The sequence below is a fragment of the Ammospiza caudacuta genome, chromosome 20 (genome assembly GCF_027887145.1).
Source record: "Ammospiza caudacuta isolate bAmmCau1 chromosome 20, bAmmCau1.pri, whole genome shotgun sequence".
Classification (NCBI taxonomy): Eukaryota; Metazoa; Chordata; class Aves; order Passeriformes; family Passerellidae; genus Ammospiza; species Ammospiza caudacuta.
In genome coordinates this window covers 6,701,578-6,720,344 of record NC_080612.1, presented here as the reverse complement: position 1 = coordinate 6,720,344, position 18,767 = coordinate 6,701,578, and the positions used below count along the sequence as shown (strand labels likewise).

At 57.6% G+C, this 18,767-nt stretch overlaps 2 protein-coding genes across 3 annotated transcripts in view; one reads left to right on the top strand and one right to left on the bottom strand.

Annotated features, from left to right (window-relative positions):
* LOC131566362 (NADPH--cytochrome P450 reductase) overlaps positions 1 to 9,947 on the top strand; it is a 30,055-nt gene extending 20,108 nt beyond the window's left edge. For both annotated transcript variants that reach the window (XM_058817617.1, XM_058817618.1), the window contains 12 exons: positions 266 to 415; positions 1,253 to 1,377; positions 2,219 to 2,308; positions 2,775 to 2,873; positions 3,499 to 3,615; positions 4,274 to 4,392; positions 5,434 to 5,615; positions 6,281 to 6,430; positions 7,195 to 7,522; positions 8,354 to 8,499; positions 8,672 to 8,757; positions 8,964 to 9,947. In XM_058817617.1, coding sequence (XP_058673600.1) covers positions 266 to 415; positions 1,253 to 1,377; positions 2,219 to 2,308; positions 2,775 to 2,873; positions 3,499 to 3,615; positions 4,274 to 4,392; positions 5,434 to 5,615; positions 6,281 to 6,430; positions 7,195 to 7,522; positions 8,354 to 8,499; positions 8,672 to 8,757; positions 8,964 to 9,108 — 1,737 coding nt within the window. In that variant the 3' untranslated portion in view covers positions 9,109 to 9,947. The remainder of the gene's footprint in view (positions 1 to 265; positions 416 to 1,252; positions 1,378 to 2,218; positions 2,309 to 2,774; positions 2,874 to 3,498; positions 3,616 to 4,273; positions 4,393 to 5,433; positions 5,616 to 6,280; positions 6,431 to 7,194; positions 7,523 to 8,353; positions 8,500 to 8,671; positions 8,758 to 8,963) is intronic.
* TMEM120A (transmembrane protein 120A) lies at positions 9,852 to 18,353 on the bottom strand. Its single transcript, XM_058817619.1, has 12 exons — positions 18,234 to 18,353; positions 15,903 to 16,021; positions 15,360 to 15,476; positions 14,918 to 14,977; positions 14,178 to 14,273; positions 13,849 to 13,938; positions 13,478 to 13,543; positions 13,306 to 13,367; positions 13,034 to 13,126; positions 12,359 to 12,423; positions 11,474 to 11,542; positions 9,852 to 11,394 (listed from the first exon to the last, which is right to left on the bottom strand). Exons 1-12 carry the CDS (start codon positions 18,306 to 18,308, stop codon positions 11,281 to 11,283), a joined length of 1,026 nt encoding a protein of 341 aa, XP_058673602.1. The 5' UTR covers positions 18,309 to 18,353; the 3' UTR covers positions 9,852 to 11,280.
* Positions 18,354 to 18,767: the final 414 nt, after the last annotated feature.

Below are 18,767 nucleotides of genomic sequence, written 5' to 3'. Positions count from 1 at the left end.
CCTTGCCATTCTGCATTCTCCTGATCCTTTAAAGCCTTGCATGGCAAATCCCATTGCTTTTCTTTCTAGTGGAGCAGAAATATTGACTTGCAGTCCAGTGAGGGTGGTTTCCTTTATTTTCCCAACCATTTTGGGTAGGTCTGGCCTTTCCCAACCCCTTCTGCAAACACGGGGTGCTGTTTGCACACCTACGCTGTGGGAATAGGAGTTGCCCAACAGCCACAGTGTGGGATCCTTGAAGATTCCTTCTTTCCTCTGCTTGCAGTCGGACCTGAGTCGCCTCTCTGAGATTGACAAGTCCTTGGCAGTGTTCTGCATGGCCACCTATGGAGAGGGGGATCCCACAGACAATGCCCAGGATTTCTATGACTGGCTGCAGGAGGCTGATGCCGACCTCTCGGGTCTCCGGTTTGCAGTAAGTGGCTCCATTCCAGTTTTTATGTTGTATTTGGGCAGGAAGGCCAAAAGCCCTCCAGAGTGGTGTGGGGAAAGGCACAACATGATGTCTGTGCCTTGTACACCTTGTCTGGGATGAGATCCCTGCTGTCTTCCTGCCCAGGCTTTATGGAATCCTGCAAATGTACTTCTGGAGGCTTTAAATGCAAATATCAGAGTTTGCTCTCCACTCTCTTAAGTCATGAGGGTTTCCTGGTATAAACAGCCCCAAACAGCCCTGCAGGCACTGAATACAGGTTTGTAAATGAGCTGCAGGCTGCTGCTGCTCTTCAGAAGCTAATTGGGCAGCCTGGGGCCAGATCTTCTCCCACAAATTAAATCACTTGGAGGAGTGTGTAGCTCTCTTCATGTGCAGAGCTGAATAACTGGCTGAGAAACAGCCAGCCCACCTAAACCCTGGCCAAATTCCTTAGGCAGCATAATATTGCAGATGAGAGTGAAATCCACTGGTGGAGATGTGAAGCTACTCTGTGTGAAGCAGTGAGCAAGGATTTATTTACTGTATGGTTTGTGGGAGGTAAAGGCCAGCAATGGCTCTCCAGGCAGTCCAGGTTCTTACTGGTCCCACAAGGAGATATGCAGGAGTTCCTGGAAGAGCATCCAGGCTCAGGGGAGGTGCTGGTGCCTCCTGACCACACACTGGTAGATTCTTACTGGAGAATTGATGGGGGAGCTGGGAGAGGTCTCACTGCCTTTGTTCTGCATCCTCTGTGGGGTGATACCTGGCCAGAGGATGTCAAATGGATGGGGAAAGTCCACCTCTTGCTTCTGCATGCTCATGAGTGTTCCCTTCCAGGTCTTTGGGCTGGGGAACAAAACTTATGAGCACTTCAATGCCATGGGGAAGTATGTGGACAAGAGGCTGGAGGAGCTTGGAGCGCAGCGCATCTTTGAGCTGGGGCTGGGAGATGATGATGGCAAGTGAGTGCCTTGGGCTGAGGGGCTGGGCAGAGCTGGCTGAAAGCACCTTGGAAGGGACCTTGGCAGGGAATGGGTTCCACTACCAAGCCAGAAATAAGCTCCACAGGGTTTGTTGTTGGGGTTGATGTGTTTGTGTCTGCTGTGTCTCCCACAATCAGCTCCCTGTGCACAGGGAGTGTCCTGAGGGATCCTGTGTCTGGGAAATTCTACCTCAGCTCTAAATGCCCATGGCACAGCTGGAGCAGGCTTTGCTGCCTCCTCTGCCTTTGTGGATAAACTCACCCATCCCAGTGAAGGAAGCAAGTTAATCTCCTTGGGAGCTGTTTTATGGTGGGAGGCAGCAATTTTCCAGCTCAGACAATGATATTTTCTTTTTATTTTTTTTACCTTTCTGTGTTCACCTGAGCACCTTGGGACATTACATCAACCTGTGGCTCTACCTCTAAGCTCTGCAGGGCCTTTTGGGAGGGATGTGACATGTGTGGAAGGCTCTCTGAGCCTGGAAAAATAAGCAATGCCACAGAGGAATAATGACCTTTTAGGAAGGTCCCCTCATGCCAGGGATGGACAATGAGGAGCTGAGCTTTTTAAAGACTGAGCCTAAATAACAAAGCCTGCCTTGGCAGGGCTGGGGAAGAGAGGGGTGTCTGGTGTAGCAGCAGCTCCCACTCAGTGCCCTGCAGGTGCTTTCCTGGTGATCCATGGGCATGTGGAGGTCCCAGGGGTGCCTGGGTCTAAGGAAATGCCTTTTTCCACAGTGATGGGAGGAGGGCACAGGGGTCTCAGGTGGCTTCTCTGGGAATGGGGCTGGATTACTGACTCTCTCTTCTGCCCTGCCTAGCCTGGAGGAAGACTTCATCACCTGGAGAGAGCAGTTCTGGCCAGCAGTGTGTGAGCACTTCGGGGTGGAGGCTACAGGAGAAGAGTCCAGGTGGGTTTGGGAGCAGCTCCTCCTGGGTGTCACAGACTGGTCACCTTGTCTGGTGGCTGTGCCATCAGCCCTGGGCTGCTGTTCCATTTCCTCTGTGCTGCCTCCGCTTCCAGACTCAAGGGCATGAGTGAAGTGTAGCAGTGAGTGGGGCTGTTTGGCCTGAGCCTGTGCTGGTGTGAGTCTGTGCCCAGCTCTGGGTTCCTGTTCTGAGTGGGGAGATGATGGCTCTGGTTCCTTTGGGGCTGGCTGTGCTGGTTGTGAGGCTTCAGGGAGGCTGAGGGTTCCCCTTGCTTTGGGCTTTCTGCAGAGTCTGCCTGTTTTCTCATGTCTCAAGAGGGACAAAGGGATGGAATTTGCATTTGTTTTTGAGCTGCAGCAAATCCAGCAAAGGAGATGATGCTTCCAGCTGTACCTTGTGGGTTCCAATTTGACTTTTTTCTCTTTTCTCTCCTTTTTTCTCTCCCAGCATCCGTCAGTACGAGCTGGTGGTGCACACAGATGTGAACATGAACAAAGTCTACACGGGGGAGATGGGCAGGCTCAAGAGCTACGAGAACCAGAAGCCGTGAGTGCCAAACCCCTGGGCAGGGCTTGGCTGGTGGCTCCCTGATGTTTCTAACAGCACCTGCAGCGCAGCAGGTCTCTGCCCAAGAGAAATGGGCTCAGAGCTCCACTGGGACTCTGAGATTTCCCAGTTAATGAATCATTCACGGTGATGGAATGGCTGTGGTCACATGTGCTGCTTGGCTGGTACATCCACAGCATCTGTCCTGAGCCTTTCCTTGCCTGCAGTGGCCAATGCATGATGGCTGCTGGCAGTATTGCTGTGGGGGGATGAGCTTGAAACATTCATTCCAGCCTGAAATATTCCTTTGAGATGTGACAGTGCCTCCAATCCAGTTCTGTCATGTGTCCTTAATGGGACAGAAGCTGTTGACTGCTGGGCTGTGCTGAGAAGGAAAAGGATCTGTTTTCTGTGCCAGTGTGGGGAGCAGCAGGGCCATGATCTGTTTCTGTGCCAGTGTGGGGAGCAGCAGATCATAATTTGGTTCGTGCTGGGGTGCAGTGTGCTCTGGAACAGGATGCAAATCATGGCAGCCTGCTCTGGAGTCAGAGGAGCATGCCTGGATAGAAGGAGCTCCATGAGTCTGCAGGAGGGAATCCCAGAGCACCTTTGTGTTTCCTTGCAGCCCCTTTGATGCCAAGAACCCCTTCCTGGCTCAGGTCACAGAGAACCGCAAGCTGAACGAGGGTGGAGAGCGACACTTGATGCACCTGGAGCTGGATATCTCCAATTCCAAAATCAGGTACTGCCCTGGGGGAGACTGCTCCTCTCTCTTGTCAGGAGCAAAGAGCAAGGATGTGGCACCAGCCTCATCCAGCACTTAGAAGGAGACCTTGCTCCTTAACACTGTCCTTTTGGGCTTCTGTACCAGCTGTTGCACTGCTTTGGGTCCATCCCATCTCACATCCCTGTCCTACCTGAGCAGTCCCAGTTGCAGGAATTCTCTAGAAGTCAATAAATGAGAGGGCAGCTGAGCCGGGGATTGCTCTTGCCTGTATGTGCCTGGTTTAGATGTATGAGCATAGGGGGAATAAAGCCCTGTTCTTAAAACCCTCTCACTGGCCTAAATCCCTTAAATTGTTAGGAAGTCACGAATCCAGGTGGCTTAACATAACAACTGCAGAGGTTTTGAGGAGCTCTGCTCTGTTCTGTTGGGAAACTGACCTGTCCTTGCTGGAATTCTGGCAAAACTGCTGTTAATAAAAACCCTGGGAAACCATTATCCCACAATGCAACTGCTGGCTCTGTGGATGCTGGTGCTGCAGGTCCTGTGCATCAGACCTCAGGGTTGTCCTGCTGCCCCTTGCCTCAGCCCCCTTGTGTTCTGGCTGAGCTGCTGGGGGTGCTCAAGAAGGGGTGCAGGTGTTCCATGTGCTCTCCTTCCTCCTGCTCTGTGCCAGGTATGAGTCTGGGGACCACGTGGCTGTGTACCCAGCCAACGACTCCTCCCTGGTGAACCAGATTGGTGAGATCCTGGGCACGGACCTGGACACTGTCATGTCCCTGAACAACTTGGATGGTGAGTAGGGATCTCCAGTTCTCCAGCTGTGGCCTCTGTCCTTCACCCTCAGATCCTGTGAGGCACCTCCAGATGTCCCACAGCCCCTCTCAGCATTGTGCTGTTTTAGCAGGGGCTCAGAGCCTGCTTGCTGAGATCAGCTGAAGTGGGTCACTTGTGAAATGTGCTTGGTGAGCCCATTCAACAACAAATTATGTAACAACACACTCCTAATTATGGAGCATCAGCCCACCAGAGCATCCTTCAGCAGCCCTGGAGCTCCTCAGGGCCCTGAGTGTGTGAGATGTTCTTATTCAGACATGGGAGGAGGCACAGGCTTGGGGACTGAGCTGCCAGCAGGGAGCACTTGTGCTGATCCAAGGAGCTGTTCCTGGGGAGCATTCCCAGCAGAACCAGCCTCTGGCAGGAGGGAGATGGCAGCTGCTGCCCACCACAGTCCTGGAGCAGCACAACCAGACCTGAGGCATCAGATGTGCTGGCCCAGAAGCCTGAGAGAGCTCCTGGTTTCTAGAGACAAAGTGAATTTCAGGCATTGCTGGAGCCTGTGGCCCCCGTGCAGTGTCCCGTGCTGTCATTTGTGTCCCTTATGGAGCTCTCAAGGCTGAAGAGAATGGCGCTGGCCTTGGAGCACAGCTGACAGAGCCTGAGGACACTTTTGAGGCCAGATCTGATGGAGGTGTAAGTGCCTGAGGCCAAATTAGCCGTGGAGGGCAGCCCCTGCTTAGCCTGGGGGTTTGCTGGACTGTGCGTGGAGATCTCAGGGCAGGGAGCCCCTTGGGGAGCACAGGGTGTGTCTGTTGTATTTTTTGCTTCAGAACTGTCAGGAAGCATCTATGAAACACAAAATGGGCTACTGGGAGATGGAGCTGCCTGGGCAGGGAGGTGATTCAGTGTGAGCTGAGGCTCTGACCCACAGGCTGCTCTTTCCTCCCTGAAACCCACTGTGCTCTGTCTCCAGCCCTCACAGCCGGCACAAAACCTCTTAACGCAACAGCACAAGGTGGATGATCTTTAATTTTTCTTTCTCTCCCACTTCTCCAGAGGAATCCAACAAGAAGCATCCCTTCCCCTGCCCCACATCATACAGGACAGCCCTGACCTACTACCTGGACATCACCAACCCTCCCCGCACCAACGTGCTCTACGAGCTGGCCCAGTACGCCTCGGACAGTGGCGAGCAGGAGCGCCTGCGCAAAATGGCCTCATCTGCTGCTGAGGGCAAGGTGGGAGCACTGCCCTGCCCACCTGCCCTGGGGGTCCCCAAAAGGCACCCAGAGAGCCCACGGGGTGGGGAGGCCCTGGGGGGAATCTCCTAAGTTACACCCCATTGGCTGCTTCCCCTGTTCCTGTGTCTGTCCCTATGTTCTTGAGCCATTCCCTCCCATTTCCCTGCTGGGCCCTTATTTTTGTATTGCCCCCAGACCAGGGTCAGCCCCCAGGCCCCTGGGAGAGAAAGCTGAGCTCTGCAGGTGTGTGTGCTGGAGACCTGAATGTTGTCATCTTATTGCAAAGCTCCCACACCTTGGTGATTTCTCATGGACAACTCCTCACAGCATTGACTCCTTCACAGTACAGCCAACAAACTCCAGCTCCCTTCTCACCCAGCTAACCCACTCTTTTGTAGCACTTGTCTTCTTATTGGACACAGCTGTGGCCTGTTAAGGGCAGGCCTGTTCCTAATCTTTGGTGATTAGTGCAACTGCAACTCCTAAGGGGTGAGATTGCCTTCTGCACTATTGTCTTACATTCTCTCCCTCCACACCTGAACATCTCACCGTGCAGCTGAATTAAACATCTGTGGATATTATGCAAAGGCCCTTCAGGCTCAAGGGGGGTGTTTGCCAGCCCTGTGGGCAGGTTGTGATGCCTGTGCTCTCCTTGCCTGCAGGCGCTGTACCTCAGCTGGGTGGTGGAGGCCCGCAGGAACATCCTGGCCATCCTGCAGGACATGCCCTCCCTGCGCCCCCCCATCGACCACCTGTGCGAGCTCCTGCCCCGCCTGCAGGCCCGCTACTACTCCATCGCCTCCTCCTCCAAGGTGGGTGTGCTTCCTGCAGGGAATGGGCCCATGGAGGGACCTCTCCAGCTGCAGCTCCCCTCAGCTGGGAGCTGGACACAGGAAGCTTCTCCTGGTGCCATTTGAGAGGGGCAGGTTTAGTGATCTCTGATTTAGTTATCCCAGCTTCTCACAGGGTTTGTGCAGAGTTCCATGCTGCAGCCGGCTGTGCCCTGATACCACCAGACTCTCTGGAGTCCTGCTCCTCTTTGCCCATTTGCCTGGCAAGGTGGCATTTTAGGGGCTGGTCAAAAGTCTCTCTTGGCAACCTCCAGGAAAGCTCAGTGGTCCCGCAATGAGTTGAGGACAAGACAGAAGCCCCATGAGGAGCATGCAGGGAGGAGTAACTGTTCCAGTGTTAACATGAGGTTAAATTTCTCCCACATTCCTGAACACAGTGTGGGGTTGCTGGGCTCCTTCTCTGCCTAGTTCCAGCATCTCTTCCCTTCAAGTCTGTATTGCAGGGAACATGCTGTTGTCTCCTTATCACAAAAGTTCTATACTTTCTTGGTGTTCCTCATAGGCAGCTCCTCAGAACACTGACTCTTCACAAAGTAACCAACTGACTCCAGCTCCCTTCCCAACCAGCCACCCCACTCTTTCATAGCATCTTCTTCTCATTGCTTACAGCTGTGGCCTGTTCAAGTCAGGCCTGCTCCTAATCTTTGATAATTGGCCCAGCTGCAACTCCTTAGGGGTAAGCCTACTTTCTACACTATTTTCTTATATTCTATCCCCTTACACAGGTCCATCCCAACTCCATCCACATCTGTGCCGTGACGGTGGAGTACGAGACCAAGACGGGCCGCCTGAACAAAGGGGTGGCCACCAGCTGGCTCAGGAGCAAGGTGCCTGGCCAGCCTGGGAGCAGCTCCCAGGTGCCTGGCCAGCAGGAGAGCAGCTCCCAGGTGCCTGTGCAGCAGGGGAGCAGCTCCCTGGTGCCCATGTACGTGCGCAAGTCGCAGTTCCGGCTGCCCTTCAAGCCCAGCACGCCCGTGATCATGATCGGGCCGGGCACCGGCATCGCCCCCTTCATGGGCTTCATCCAAGAGAGGGCCTGGCTCAAGCAGCAGGGTGAGTGCCCAGGGCTGGAGCTGCTGCAGGGCTCCCTAAGGGCAGTTTGGTGCCTCCAGGGTGCAGCTTTGCTGGTCCTGCTGCGGGTTGGTCCAGCCAAAAGCAGAGTGCTGGGGCAGGGTGAACAGGGCTGGTGGTTTTGTCCACACAAGGGTGTCTGTCCTGCTCTTGGCCACAGAGGATGTTTGGGGGTGGACAGACCTGGGGCACTTCTCTAAGCTCTGCCACTATTGTAAATCAAAGGTGACTCCAACAAAGGGGAGAGAGAATGATGCATCTGACTCCATCATCAGAAGGCTAATTAATTACTTTATTATACTATACTATATAATTTCATCTAAATTGAATCTGCTGTGCACTCTTGCTCACAACTGCACAGAACTGCACTCATCTCTCATTCTCTCGTGACTGTCCCATGACAGTCCAACACACACACAATTGGCCCTGATAGGCCAAGGGAACAAAACACCATCACTTTGGGTAAACAATCCCCATATTGCATTCTACTTTAGCCCAACACAGGCACAGCAAGCGAGATAACAACTGTGTTTTCCTTCTTCTCTGCTTGTCTCACAGCTTCTCTCTGTTCAGAGGGCATGTGAATACCACATGCCAGCACCACACCTCCAAGTAACCACAGTCAGGTCACTCAGACTGGATTCTAAAGCCTGTGGAATCAGTCCTGAGCTTCCCCTTGTAACCAAAACCCATCTGTGAGCCCAGGGTGGGGGAGAGCACAGGGCTGGGGGCTGCTGGGGCTGTCAGGACAAGGGGAAGTTCAGAAGGGGGCTGGAAGGCCCAGCTGATGAGGCTGTGTGACCCACCCTGCAGGCAAGGAGGTGGGTGAGACAGTGCTTTACTATGGCTGCCGCCACGAGCGCGAGGACTACCTGTACCGGGAGGAGCTGGCCCGCTTCCAGAAGGAGGGAGTGCTCACCCAGCTCAATGTGGCCTTCTCCAGGGACCAGGCTGAGAAGGTACCACACTGTTCCTGCTGCCCACCATACTCCATGGCAGGCAGGAGCGCCCAGCACCCTCCTGTCTCCCAGAGCTGTGAGCACAGCCTTGCCTTCCTGAGCCTCCCCCTCCAAGGTCTGTGGTGTGGGGGCTCTGCTCCTCTCCCCTCACTCCCACCTTGTTTCCTGCCAGGTTTATGTCCAGCACTTACTGAAGAAGAACAAGGAGAATGTCTGGAAGCTGGTTAATGAGGGGATGGCTCACATCTACGTGTGCGGGTAGGTCTGGGCACAGGATGGGAATTTGGGGGCAATTCTCAGGAAAAGGAGCGTGACTCAGTTTCCCCAGGTGTGCATTACAAGCCCTGGGAGGGTTCTGCTGCCCAGGTTCACAGGAGGGCAGGGGGCTGTGGTGAGCACACCCTGCAGGGTGGGAGGTGGCTGTGTGGCTGTGCTCTGGTGTCTCACTCACCCCCTGTTTGCAGCGATGCGCGGAACATGGCCCGGGACGTGCAGAACACCTTCTACGAGATCGTCTCCGAGTTTGGCAACATGAGCCAGCCCCAGGCCGTGGACTATGTAAAGAAACTGATGACAAAGGGCCGCTACTCCCTGGATGTGTGGAGCTAAGAGCAGGGCTGGCGGGGCCAGGGAGAGAGCAGGTCCCCAGATATGGGCCAGGGGAGCTGGCAAGTGCCTGCTCACCCACTGCTGCTGTGGGTGACGGTGTTGTCCCCTGCCCACGGTGTTGTCCCCTGCCCACGGCTACCCCGGTGTCACTCCCAACCCTTCCTGGGCCTCTGCATTCCCTCGGGGCAGGCTGGGCACCCAGGGGGTGGAAAGGGTTGAGAGGGGCAGGGGGGTAGCTCAGGCTGCTGCCCAGGAGCTGCGGTGTCACCGACACCTCAGGGTGCACCAGCGTTGGCCTTGAGGCCAGGGACAGCAGGGACACGGCCACGAGGGACAGACACAGCCAGGGAGTCCTTTCCTGGACACGAGGTGCTGCCTTATCCCCGGGGCTGGAGCCCAGCCTGGCCTGCAGGGACAGCAGAGGGGGGTGGAGGGGCTGTGCTGGGGCTGGGGTCGCAGCTTTGCCTCCCTCCTGCCACCCCTGGCATGTGGGGCTGGCAGTGGGCACAGAGCTGTCCCATGGCCCCAGCAGCGTGTCCTGCTCCATTCCTGCTGCCTGCCCTGGCTCCAGCAGCAGCGGGAAGCTCCTCCCCCTGTGGAATAACGCCGGATTGGAGGCGGGCTCTCAGCAGCCCCTGGGAGCCCTGCCTGCTCCCCTGAGCCCAGCCCCTCCTTCACATCACGTACGATCATTTTTTAAATACGGTTTTTATTTTGAACATCTTTGTGATTTTAGCGTGGAAAAAAAAAACCAAAAAAAAAAAAACAAAACAAAACAAAAACAACACAAACCCCAGACTTCCAGGCTGTCCAATGATTGTAAATTATTTAAATACATTTACCCTTGGAATAAAAACCCTGTGTCTGGAGTTCACTTCCTGCATCTCTCTGCTCAGCCAGAGGGAAGAAGGAGGCAGGAGGAGCAATGGATGAAAACCAGGAGGGAATTTGGGGATGTGGTGGTAGCTCTGGGTTTGGTCTGAGCTGGGGCAGCCCCTACCCTGAGTGCTGGGCTCTGGAGGGGAGGGAGGATGGCAGGGGGGGCTCTGGACTGGGGTGCAGCTGTGCCCAACCTGCTCTTTGGTTCTTCCAGAGCTCCCAGTGCTGGTACAGCTGGTGCAGGGTGACTCTTCCCCACCTCCAGGGACACTGAGGTTCTGCTGGGCTCCTTGGGATGCCGTGGGAAGGAGCACCCCCTGCAGCTCAGGCTGGTGGAAGGGCACAGGGAGATGACTTTTCATAAAATCCTGGGCTCATTTAGGCTGGAAAGCCCCTCCAAATCACAGAGTCCAACCCTTAACCCAGCACTACCAAACCCACCACTCAACCATGTCCCCAGCTGCCACATCTACATGGCTTTTAGATCCCTGCAGGGATGGTGACTCCACAACTGCTTGGGGCAGCCTCTGTCAGGGCTGGACAACCCTTTTTTGTGAAGACATTTTCCTTAATATCTGATCTAAACCTGGTGGAAGCTGAGGCTGTTTCCTCTTGTCCTATTGTGACAATTTTCCTCTTGCCCCCCACCTCCACCCTCTTTTCAGGGAGGTTGTGCCAGGACCCACATCCTGATGAACCAAAGCCACAGAGCAGAGTGTGGGAGCAGTTCCCAGACTGAGCCAGGGCAGCTTCTTCCCTTTATTTTCACATCTGCAGCCCCAGGAGCTGCCAGCCCAGGCTGCTGCTTGCATTGCCCAGCCCCAGCTCCTGCTGCTCCCACCCCATTCCCTGTGGATTGGAGGTGAGGGAGGAGCTGGGGCAGCCCTGGAATCAGAGCTGTGCACAGCCCCAGCTGCCGTGGGTGCAGGGCTGGGGGGCAAAGGGGGATCCTGCAGCACCCCAGGAGCTGTGGGAGGCAGTCCCTGGGCACTGCCCTGTCCCAGTGAGGAGCAGCAGCATTCAGAGGACATCCCAGTGCCAGGAAGGGCAGTGGCTGTCCCCTGCTGTCTGGATGGGGAAGGCAGCCAGGACGGGAGGTGCAGGGTGCCCCTGGCTGCAGGTGAGTGACTCCAGCAGGGATCCAGCCCCACAGGGACTGTCCAGGAGCAGGCCCCAAGCTCTGTCCCACAGCCAGGCCTCCAAGGGATGGGGTGAGACCCCAGAGTCCGGACGGAATTGAGGAGATGGGGACAGGGGATGGAGAAACAGTCCAGGCCCCCACAGGGCCCCACTTCAGTTCTCCTTTGTGTCTTGGTTCTTGTTCTGGATCTTCTGGTGGACGACACGGAGCGTGGTGAAGAAGTTGCCCAGGAAGAGGATGGAGAAGGGGAGGCCGCACATGAGGACCTGTGGGAGGAGAGGATGGGGTCAGGAGCACAGACCTACCTGGGATCCCCCTCCAGGGCCCTTCCAGGAGCCTCCTTACCTGCCACTCCTTGCACTCGGGGTGCTGCAGCATGCGGAACAGGGTGATGGCATTGTACAGCTGCCAGAACTGAGGGGAGAGGAGATTGAGGAGAGCTGCTGCTGCTGCCACAGGCTCAGCCCAGGCCCCAGCCTGTCCAGCTGCTCCCCCTGGGTACAAACCCCACACCCACTGCTCCCTCTGGGTATAAACCCCACACAGCTGCTCCCCCTGGGTATAAACCCCACACAGCTGCTGTCTCTGGGTATAAACCCCACACCCACTGCTGTCTCTGGGTATAAACCCCACACCCACTGTTCCCTCTGGGTACAAACCCCACACCAGCTGCTCCCTCTGGGTATAAACCCCACACAGCTGCTGTCTCTGGGTATAAACCCCACACCCACTGCTGTCTCTGGGTACAAACCCCACACCCACTGCTCCCTCTGGGCATAAACCCCACCCCAACCTCGTGTGGGGGCAGTGAAACCCCATCCAGGCTCATTCCCAGAGGACCCCAGCTGGGACATCCCCCCTGTTTCAGGCCAGCTGGAGCCCAAGGGCCTCAGGAAGCCGCAGAGCAGCCTTTGGCCATCAGCCTCAAGAATCTGACCGAGGAAGGGCTCAATCCTTTCATCAGCAGCTCAAAGCTGGAGCTCAGAAGGGCTTTGGAAAGGCTTTGGAAGGGTTCTCACCCAGCAGAACCACCCCAGCTCCTCCCCACCTCACTTCCCCAGCTGTGGTGGCTGCTTTGGAGGGAGAGGCTCAGCATTTGTTGGGAGCATGTCCCTGCTGTGGCAGCCTGTGGGGTCTGTGCCACGTCCAGGGCATGAGCACAGCTGGGAATGGGGCACATCCCACTCCCACCCAGGCTCTGACATCCTGCAGGGACTGGGGCAGCCTCACCTGCCCAAAGAAGAGGAAGGGAAGCAGGAACGTGAGGCCTCTCCACATCCAGGACTGGAAGCCCTCTGCAAAGGAGGAAGGTTTCTGTGAGGAGCTGGAATGGGCTGTGGGCAGGGGATGGGGCCCAGCTCCCCCAGACATGGAGGGCAGGGAGGCTCAGTCCCACACGTGCCTGCCTGAGGAGGTGCTGCCATTCCAGCCTCACTGTGGGCACAGGTAGGGGGGACAGAGGCAGGGACCCCTAATCCAGCACAGGGCTCTGGTCCCCAGCTCCTGCCGTCGGTGTCACAGGGGCTGCGGAGGTGACAGCCCACAGTGCCTGGGGTTTGAGGGGTGTGCCACGTCTGAAGGGGCAAACCTGGGATGCCCAGAGCCACATCCACTGCCACCTCACATCCTGAGGGAGCCCAGGAATGCCCAGAGCCACACATCACATCCTGAAGGAGCCAGCTGTGGGCTGGTGGTCCCAGCAGAGCAGGAGGAGGGGGACAATCATCCTGTGGGGTGGTGCTGCCCCATAGGAGATGCTGCTCTGGGAGCTTTGGTTTGTTTGACTTGTAGCTTTTACTGTTCCTGCCACTGATGAGAGTGACCTCAAATCCAAGTGCCACCATTTCCTCCAGCACAACCCACAGCTCCCAGTGAGCTGAGCAGCACAGGGCACACCCCACTCACCCACAGTCAGGTCCATGTTGTGCCTCTCTCCCAGCGCCCGCAGCCGGTACAAGCACCCGCTCTGGTAGTAATACTGCAGGAACTGCACAAAGCCTGCAAGGAGAGCAGGGCTGCTGTCAGGAGCTGCCCAGGGATCACCTTCCAGCCTCAGCAGCACCCCACGAGGCCAAGGGAAGCACCAGGTGAGCTGAGAGCTGAGCAGCTGCAGCCAGGTCTCCATGTGCAGAGCACCTGGGTTAGTTCCCTGGCCCAGCACACAGGGCAGCACTTACTCTGGTACATGGAGAAGGACAGAAACTGGTTCCTGAACATCTGGTACATGAGCCCATCTGGCCTGTGGAGAGACAGTGCTGGCTGGGGGACGTGGGGCTGCGAGGGGACAGCCAGCTCTGCCTGTCCCAGAGCCCAGGCAGTCCCTCCATGGGACAAGGGACAGACACTCACCACGTCAGCATGACACCTGAGAGGAAGGTGGAGATGTAGTGATGGAAAACCCACCAGCCTTTGATCCTGGAGGCAGACACAGAGAAGCACCATCACATCTGGAGCATGGACCCAGAGCCAAAGGCAGCCTGGAGAGTGCAGCAGCCCAGCCCAGCCATCCCCAGCTCCCAGGGCTGGTTGGGAAATGCCTCAGAGCAGGACCCAGGGCCTCGGGGCTGGGCAGCACCAGGGCCCTGCCGGCTCCACCTGCCCACGCGGAACGGGAGGTTCCTCCTGCAGCTCCAGCAGGGTTTGCACACACCCTGAGTGGGAGGGAGCTGCTCCCCCGTGGCAGGGATGGCCCAGCCCCTCCCCAGGCCCAGGGCACTCACTTGGAGCCGTTGTTGATGAGGATGCTCTCGCGGATGGTGAGGGTGCAGTAGTACCACACCAGGAGGAAGTTGAAGACGGCGTCTGTCACCCTGTGTCACACAGAGCAGGGTGTCAAGGCACGTGCTGGGGGCACAGGCACGGTGACAGCCCCTGGGACACCCACCCCAAGGGAAGGGACCTGCTCCCCACCACCCACCATGGCCACACAGCCACAAAGGCCACCCCACCTCCAGGTGTTTTAGCAGCATCTCCTGTTCAGCTCTGGATATTCCAGGATGGGAGCGAAGGGCAGGGAGGAGATCTCTGCCCAGCACCAAGACAGGCTCACCTGGAGTTGAGGAGGAACCGACAGGAGAAGGAGACAATGAGGAGGATGATGGTGAGGTAGAGCTTGAACTTCTCGTACTCATCTTTATATGCAAACCTGCAGGGAAGCACAGGGACAGGCTTGGAGCAAGGGGGCTGCTGGAAATCTGTGTCCTCCCGTCCCATCTGGCTGGGTAAAGTGATGTTTCTGGGAGAACCTTGCCTTGGGGGTATTTCTGAGAGCAGAGCACATCATCAGGCTGCTCCCACACAGCTGGGACACATCTGAGCTCCCCAAACCACCCCAGCCTGGGGGTGGCCCTGGTGGGGGAGATGGGCACACTGGGATGGGCACACATCTCCAAGGGGAGGACTGGGGAGCAGAGGGAGAGGGGAGTGGCTCCTGGCTGGGCATCTCTGGCAAGGGAAAGGCTCCAAGGGGCCAAAACCAACTTCTGGTGCTTCCCCAAGGGAAGAGAAGGGGACTATCCACTGTCTGTCTTTCCTGGAAGTTCCTGACACAGTGGAAACACAGACGTGGCTTCAGTTGGAGGATCCCATTAACTTGTCAGAGCTAATGGTCCAGCCCAGCCCAGCAGCAGGAATGTGAGGGGGAGCCAAGGATTTGGCTGATTCCTGGGAAGGGAATCTACACCAGGTGAGCCAAGGCAGCCCCGTGTCTGCCTGGGAGGAGCTGCTGTTCCTGGTGCCAAGGGGATCCCAAGGCAGGAAAATCAGAGGAGCAGCGAGGGGGGGCCGTACTTGGCCTGTTTGCTGAGCAGGGTCACGTTCACATTGCCGAGCACCAGACTCAGGTACAACCTGGGGAGAGAGCAGAGCGTTAGCACAGGACCTGCCTGTGCAGCTGTCCCCTCCTGTGCCACCAATGAGACCAGGGATGAGCCCCAGGTGCTTCCACAAACCCTCTGGAATCCCCTCCCATGGGTGGGGAGCACACAGCCCACCTCCCACAGCCCTGGGGTGTTCACCAGGGCTTCTCCTCGGGCACAGCCACTGGGCAAGGGTGGGTGATGGCCATGAGCAGGCAGAGGAGTGAGGGCAGCACTGCTGGTGTCCCTGGGGAGCCCAAGGGGAGCAGCACAGCCGTGACACAGCTGGGTGCAGGGTGGCAGCCCTAGGGTCTGTCCCTTACAGCCACAGGGATGTGGAGGGTGGCCCAGGCAGAGCTGAGGCGCCTTCTCACCCGTTCTTCTTTGGCAGATAGGCCTCCATCTCAAAGAACACGTTCTGCCTCTCTTTAATCAGGCTCTGGGTCTCTTGGATGGATGCTTCCTGCTCGGGACTCGCCTGGGCTCTGCATCTGGGGAGCAAACACAGGCACTGGCACCAGCAGAGCCTCCGGGACGTGAGCAGCACGTGCTGGCACTGCACAAGTGACTGATGGGGCAAGGACACCCCAAGGACGGGGAAGGGGCATGGGAGGCAAGTCCACAACTCCATCTGCAGGGTGAGCTCCTCTGTCAGGCCGTGGTGGTGCTCAAGGTGAGGCCAGGTGGGTCTCTCACCCTCAGCAAGGATGGGGAGAGCTTTGTGCAGGAGGGGGGCAGTTCATGGTACCTGCAAAACCCCTGCAAGCTCTCAACTGCAAACAGGACACAGGAAAGGGGGGCTGGGGAAGAGCAGCCTGCCCACAGCCCCTGGCTGCAGAGAGGTTTGCATTTGAGGCATGAGGGGAGCTCAGTCCTGCCTGCTGTCCCCTCCTGTGGTGTCACAAGCACTGACTCACTTTTTGAGGGACAGGGACAGCTCCTTCAGCCGCTTCTTCTGCCGGGCGATGGAGCTGGAGATGCCATCCTGCAGCTTGGTCAGCTCCTCGAGTTTCTGCTTGTACAGCTTGTGGTTGTCCTGGGAAGGAGAGAGAGACCAGCACATGTCAGAGCTGCCAGCCCAGACACCTCTGTCCTTGGGCCCTCTATGAAAAATGTCCTTGATTTCACCTGTGTGGCTGCTGGGTGAGAAGAGGGGTGGCCAGGTGTGTTTGGGGACAGCCAGCCCTGCTTCCATGGGGATGCCCAGCCCCAATCCCAAGCAGGACATGCACAGGATGTTCCCGTGCTCGGGACACCAATGACTGCACACAGCAGATAGGAAAGGCTTGGGAATAAACCCAGGGTGGGACAACTGTGGTGCCACAGTTGGCTTTGAGTTCTGGGATAGGATGAGCAGCTCTTTGTGCCTCCAGCTCTCCCAGCTCATGGCTTTAGGGCTCCACCTGAGCTCTCCTGGGAAGCTGGAAGGAGCTTGAGCCCTCTATGATGCTTTTGTTAAAAAATGTCCTTAATTTTTTAAGGACATTAATTCCCTTAATTTCACCTGTGCTGCTGCTGGGTGAGAGGAGGGGTGGCTGCAGAAGGCCAGGTGTGCTTGGGACAGCCAGCCCTGCTTCCATGGGGATGCCCAGCCCCAATCCCAAGCAGGACATGCACAGGATGTTCCCATGCTTGGGACACCAATGACTGCACACAGCAGATAGGAAAGGCTTGGGAATTAACCCTGGGTGGGCCAGGGTACAACTGTGGTGCCACAGAAGACAGGATGAGCAGCTCTTTGTGCCTCAGCTCTCCCAGCTAGTGGCTTTGGGGCTCCCCTGGGAAGCTGGAAGGAGCCTGTCCATGAGCTGGACAAAGGAAGGGCTCCCAGCAGGGCTGCAGCCAATGTAACCCAACCACACCTGGATAAGGCAGTGCATTTCTCCACTATTTTTAGTAGGGAAAGGGGAGAGCTGCTGGATCAATGCTGCTGCTGCTGCTTGTCCAGATCAGCAGGAAAAGAGCCTCACCTCGGCCACAGCAGCCTGAGGGCCACCTCCACATGCTGCTCACTCCAACCCTTGGACTAGACCTTGGCACGAACTAATTCTAACCTCTGTAGCTCTTATCAACCACTCGTTTACCAGATCTTAAAAGGTGTTCCCAAAGGAGAAAGGTGAAACCAAGAGCAGAGGAGAGAGCCCTTCTCCCTCTGGTGACAAGCAAGGAGGGAACGGATCCCAGATAGTCCCGGTTCCACAGCAGTGATTTATGTCCCTGATTTATCCCAGGACATTCCCTGCTTGACCACGGAGCTTTCCTGCTGCCACCTTCAGTCACCTCGCTCTGGCTGTGGAGTTAACCGTGAGCAAGTGGCTTTTGTGACCAGTCCTTCAGCCGTGCCAGCCCCGGGGACAGCCCGTGTGAGGAGCGACCCGGGCAGGGAGGAGGTGTCCCAGGGGAAGGGCCGGCGCTGAGCGGCCTCTCAGGGCTCGGAGTGGGCGACCCGGGACATCCACGCAAGCCCTATGGAGCAAGAGGAGGTTTCTCAAAGCCTCCCTTGCCCCAGATCTGGGCAACGGCATCCGCTTCACCCTGTCACCCTGCTCCGGGGGGAAGGAGGGCGAAAGGGAACGGCTGCGGCTGCAGCCCGGTGACAGGACACGGTTGGCCAACCTTCCCCTGGGGTGACCCTGTGCGAGCTGAACCCTGCCCACTCCTTCTCCGGCACGCAGGCAGGCAGCGCCCTGGGGATTACACAAAGCAGGTGGAAGCACCTCTGACACCGGTCACCTTCCTGGCACGGAGCGGTGACAGGGGACAGCACTGGGGACACGGCACCGGGCTGAAGCGTGCCCGCGTTCCGGGAGCGCTGGCTCTGCCGGCCGGTGTCCCCGCGGCTGCCCCGAGAGCGGCGATAAGGGCTGGGACAGCATCTGCGCACCTCGTCCGGCCGTGCCACGCCGGGCACCGCCGCTCCCAGCAGCAAAACCGGGAGATCTGAGCTCTCCACGCCACGTCCGCGGCGAGCTGGGGCATCAGAGCGGGGAACCCCGCTGGTCCCGAGCCCGGCACAGCCCGGCACAGCCCGGTACAGCACGGCACAGCCCGCACCCTGCCCTGCTCCCAAACGCTGTGCCCCAAGGCACACGGGGGCTGGGGCACGGCGGGGACAGCCCGGCTCCCGCCGTGCCCGCTGGGGATGCCGCGGAGCACCGGCGGGGGATCCCCCAGCCCCGGTGCCGGTAACCGCGGCGTGCCGCGCTCGGCCGGAGCGCTGCCCCAGCCCGTGCCGGGCCCGGTGGTACCTGGATGCGCTGGTAGCCGTCCTGCAGCTCCTCCCACTCGCGCAGGCACTCGGCGAGCGAGGCGCCCCAGGCCATGGCGGCGATGGCGGCGGCGGCGACCGGCCCGGCCCGGCCCGCGGCGACGGGCGGCGCTGGCCACGCCCCCTTCCGGGCACGCCCCGGGGCGGGGCTGGGGGCGGGGCCTCCGTCAGACCGCGCTCCCCTCAGAAACCGAGCCTGGCAAAACAGAAATTCCCCCGGAAAAGCAGAAATTCCCTCTAAAATGGAGCCTGGAAAATGAGAAATTCCCCTGGAAAACCAGAAATTCCCTCTGAAGCAGAGCCTGGAGAGCCAGAAATTCCCCTGGAAAACCAGAAATTCCCTCTAGATCAGAGCCTGAAAAACCAGAAATTCCCTCTAGAGTGGAGCCTGGAAAACCAGAAATTCACTCTAAATCAGAGCCTGGAAAAGGAGAAATTCCCTCTAAAGCGGAGCCTGGAAAACCAGAAATTCCCTCAAAACGAGAGCCTGGAAAATGAGAAATTCCCTCAAAAT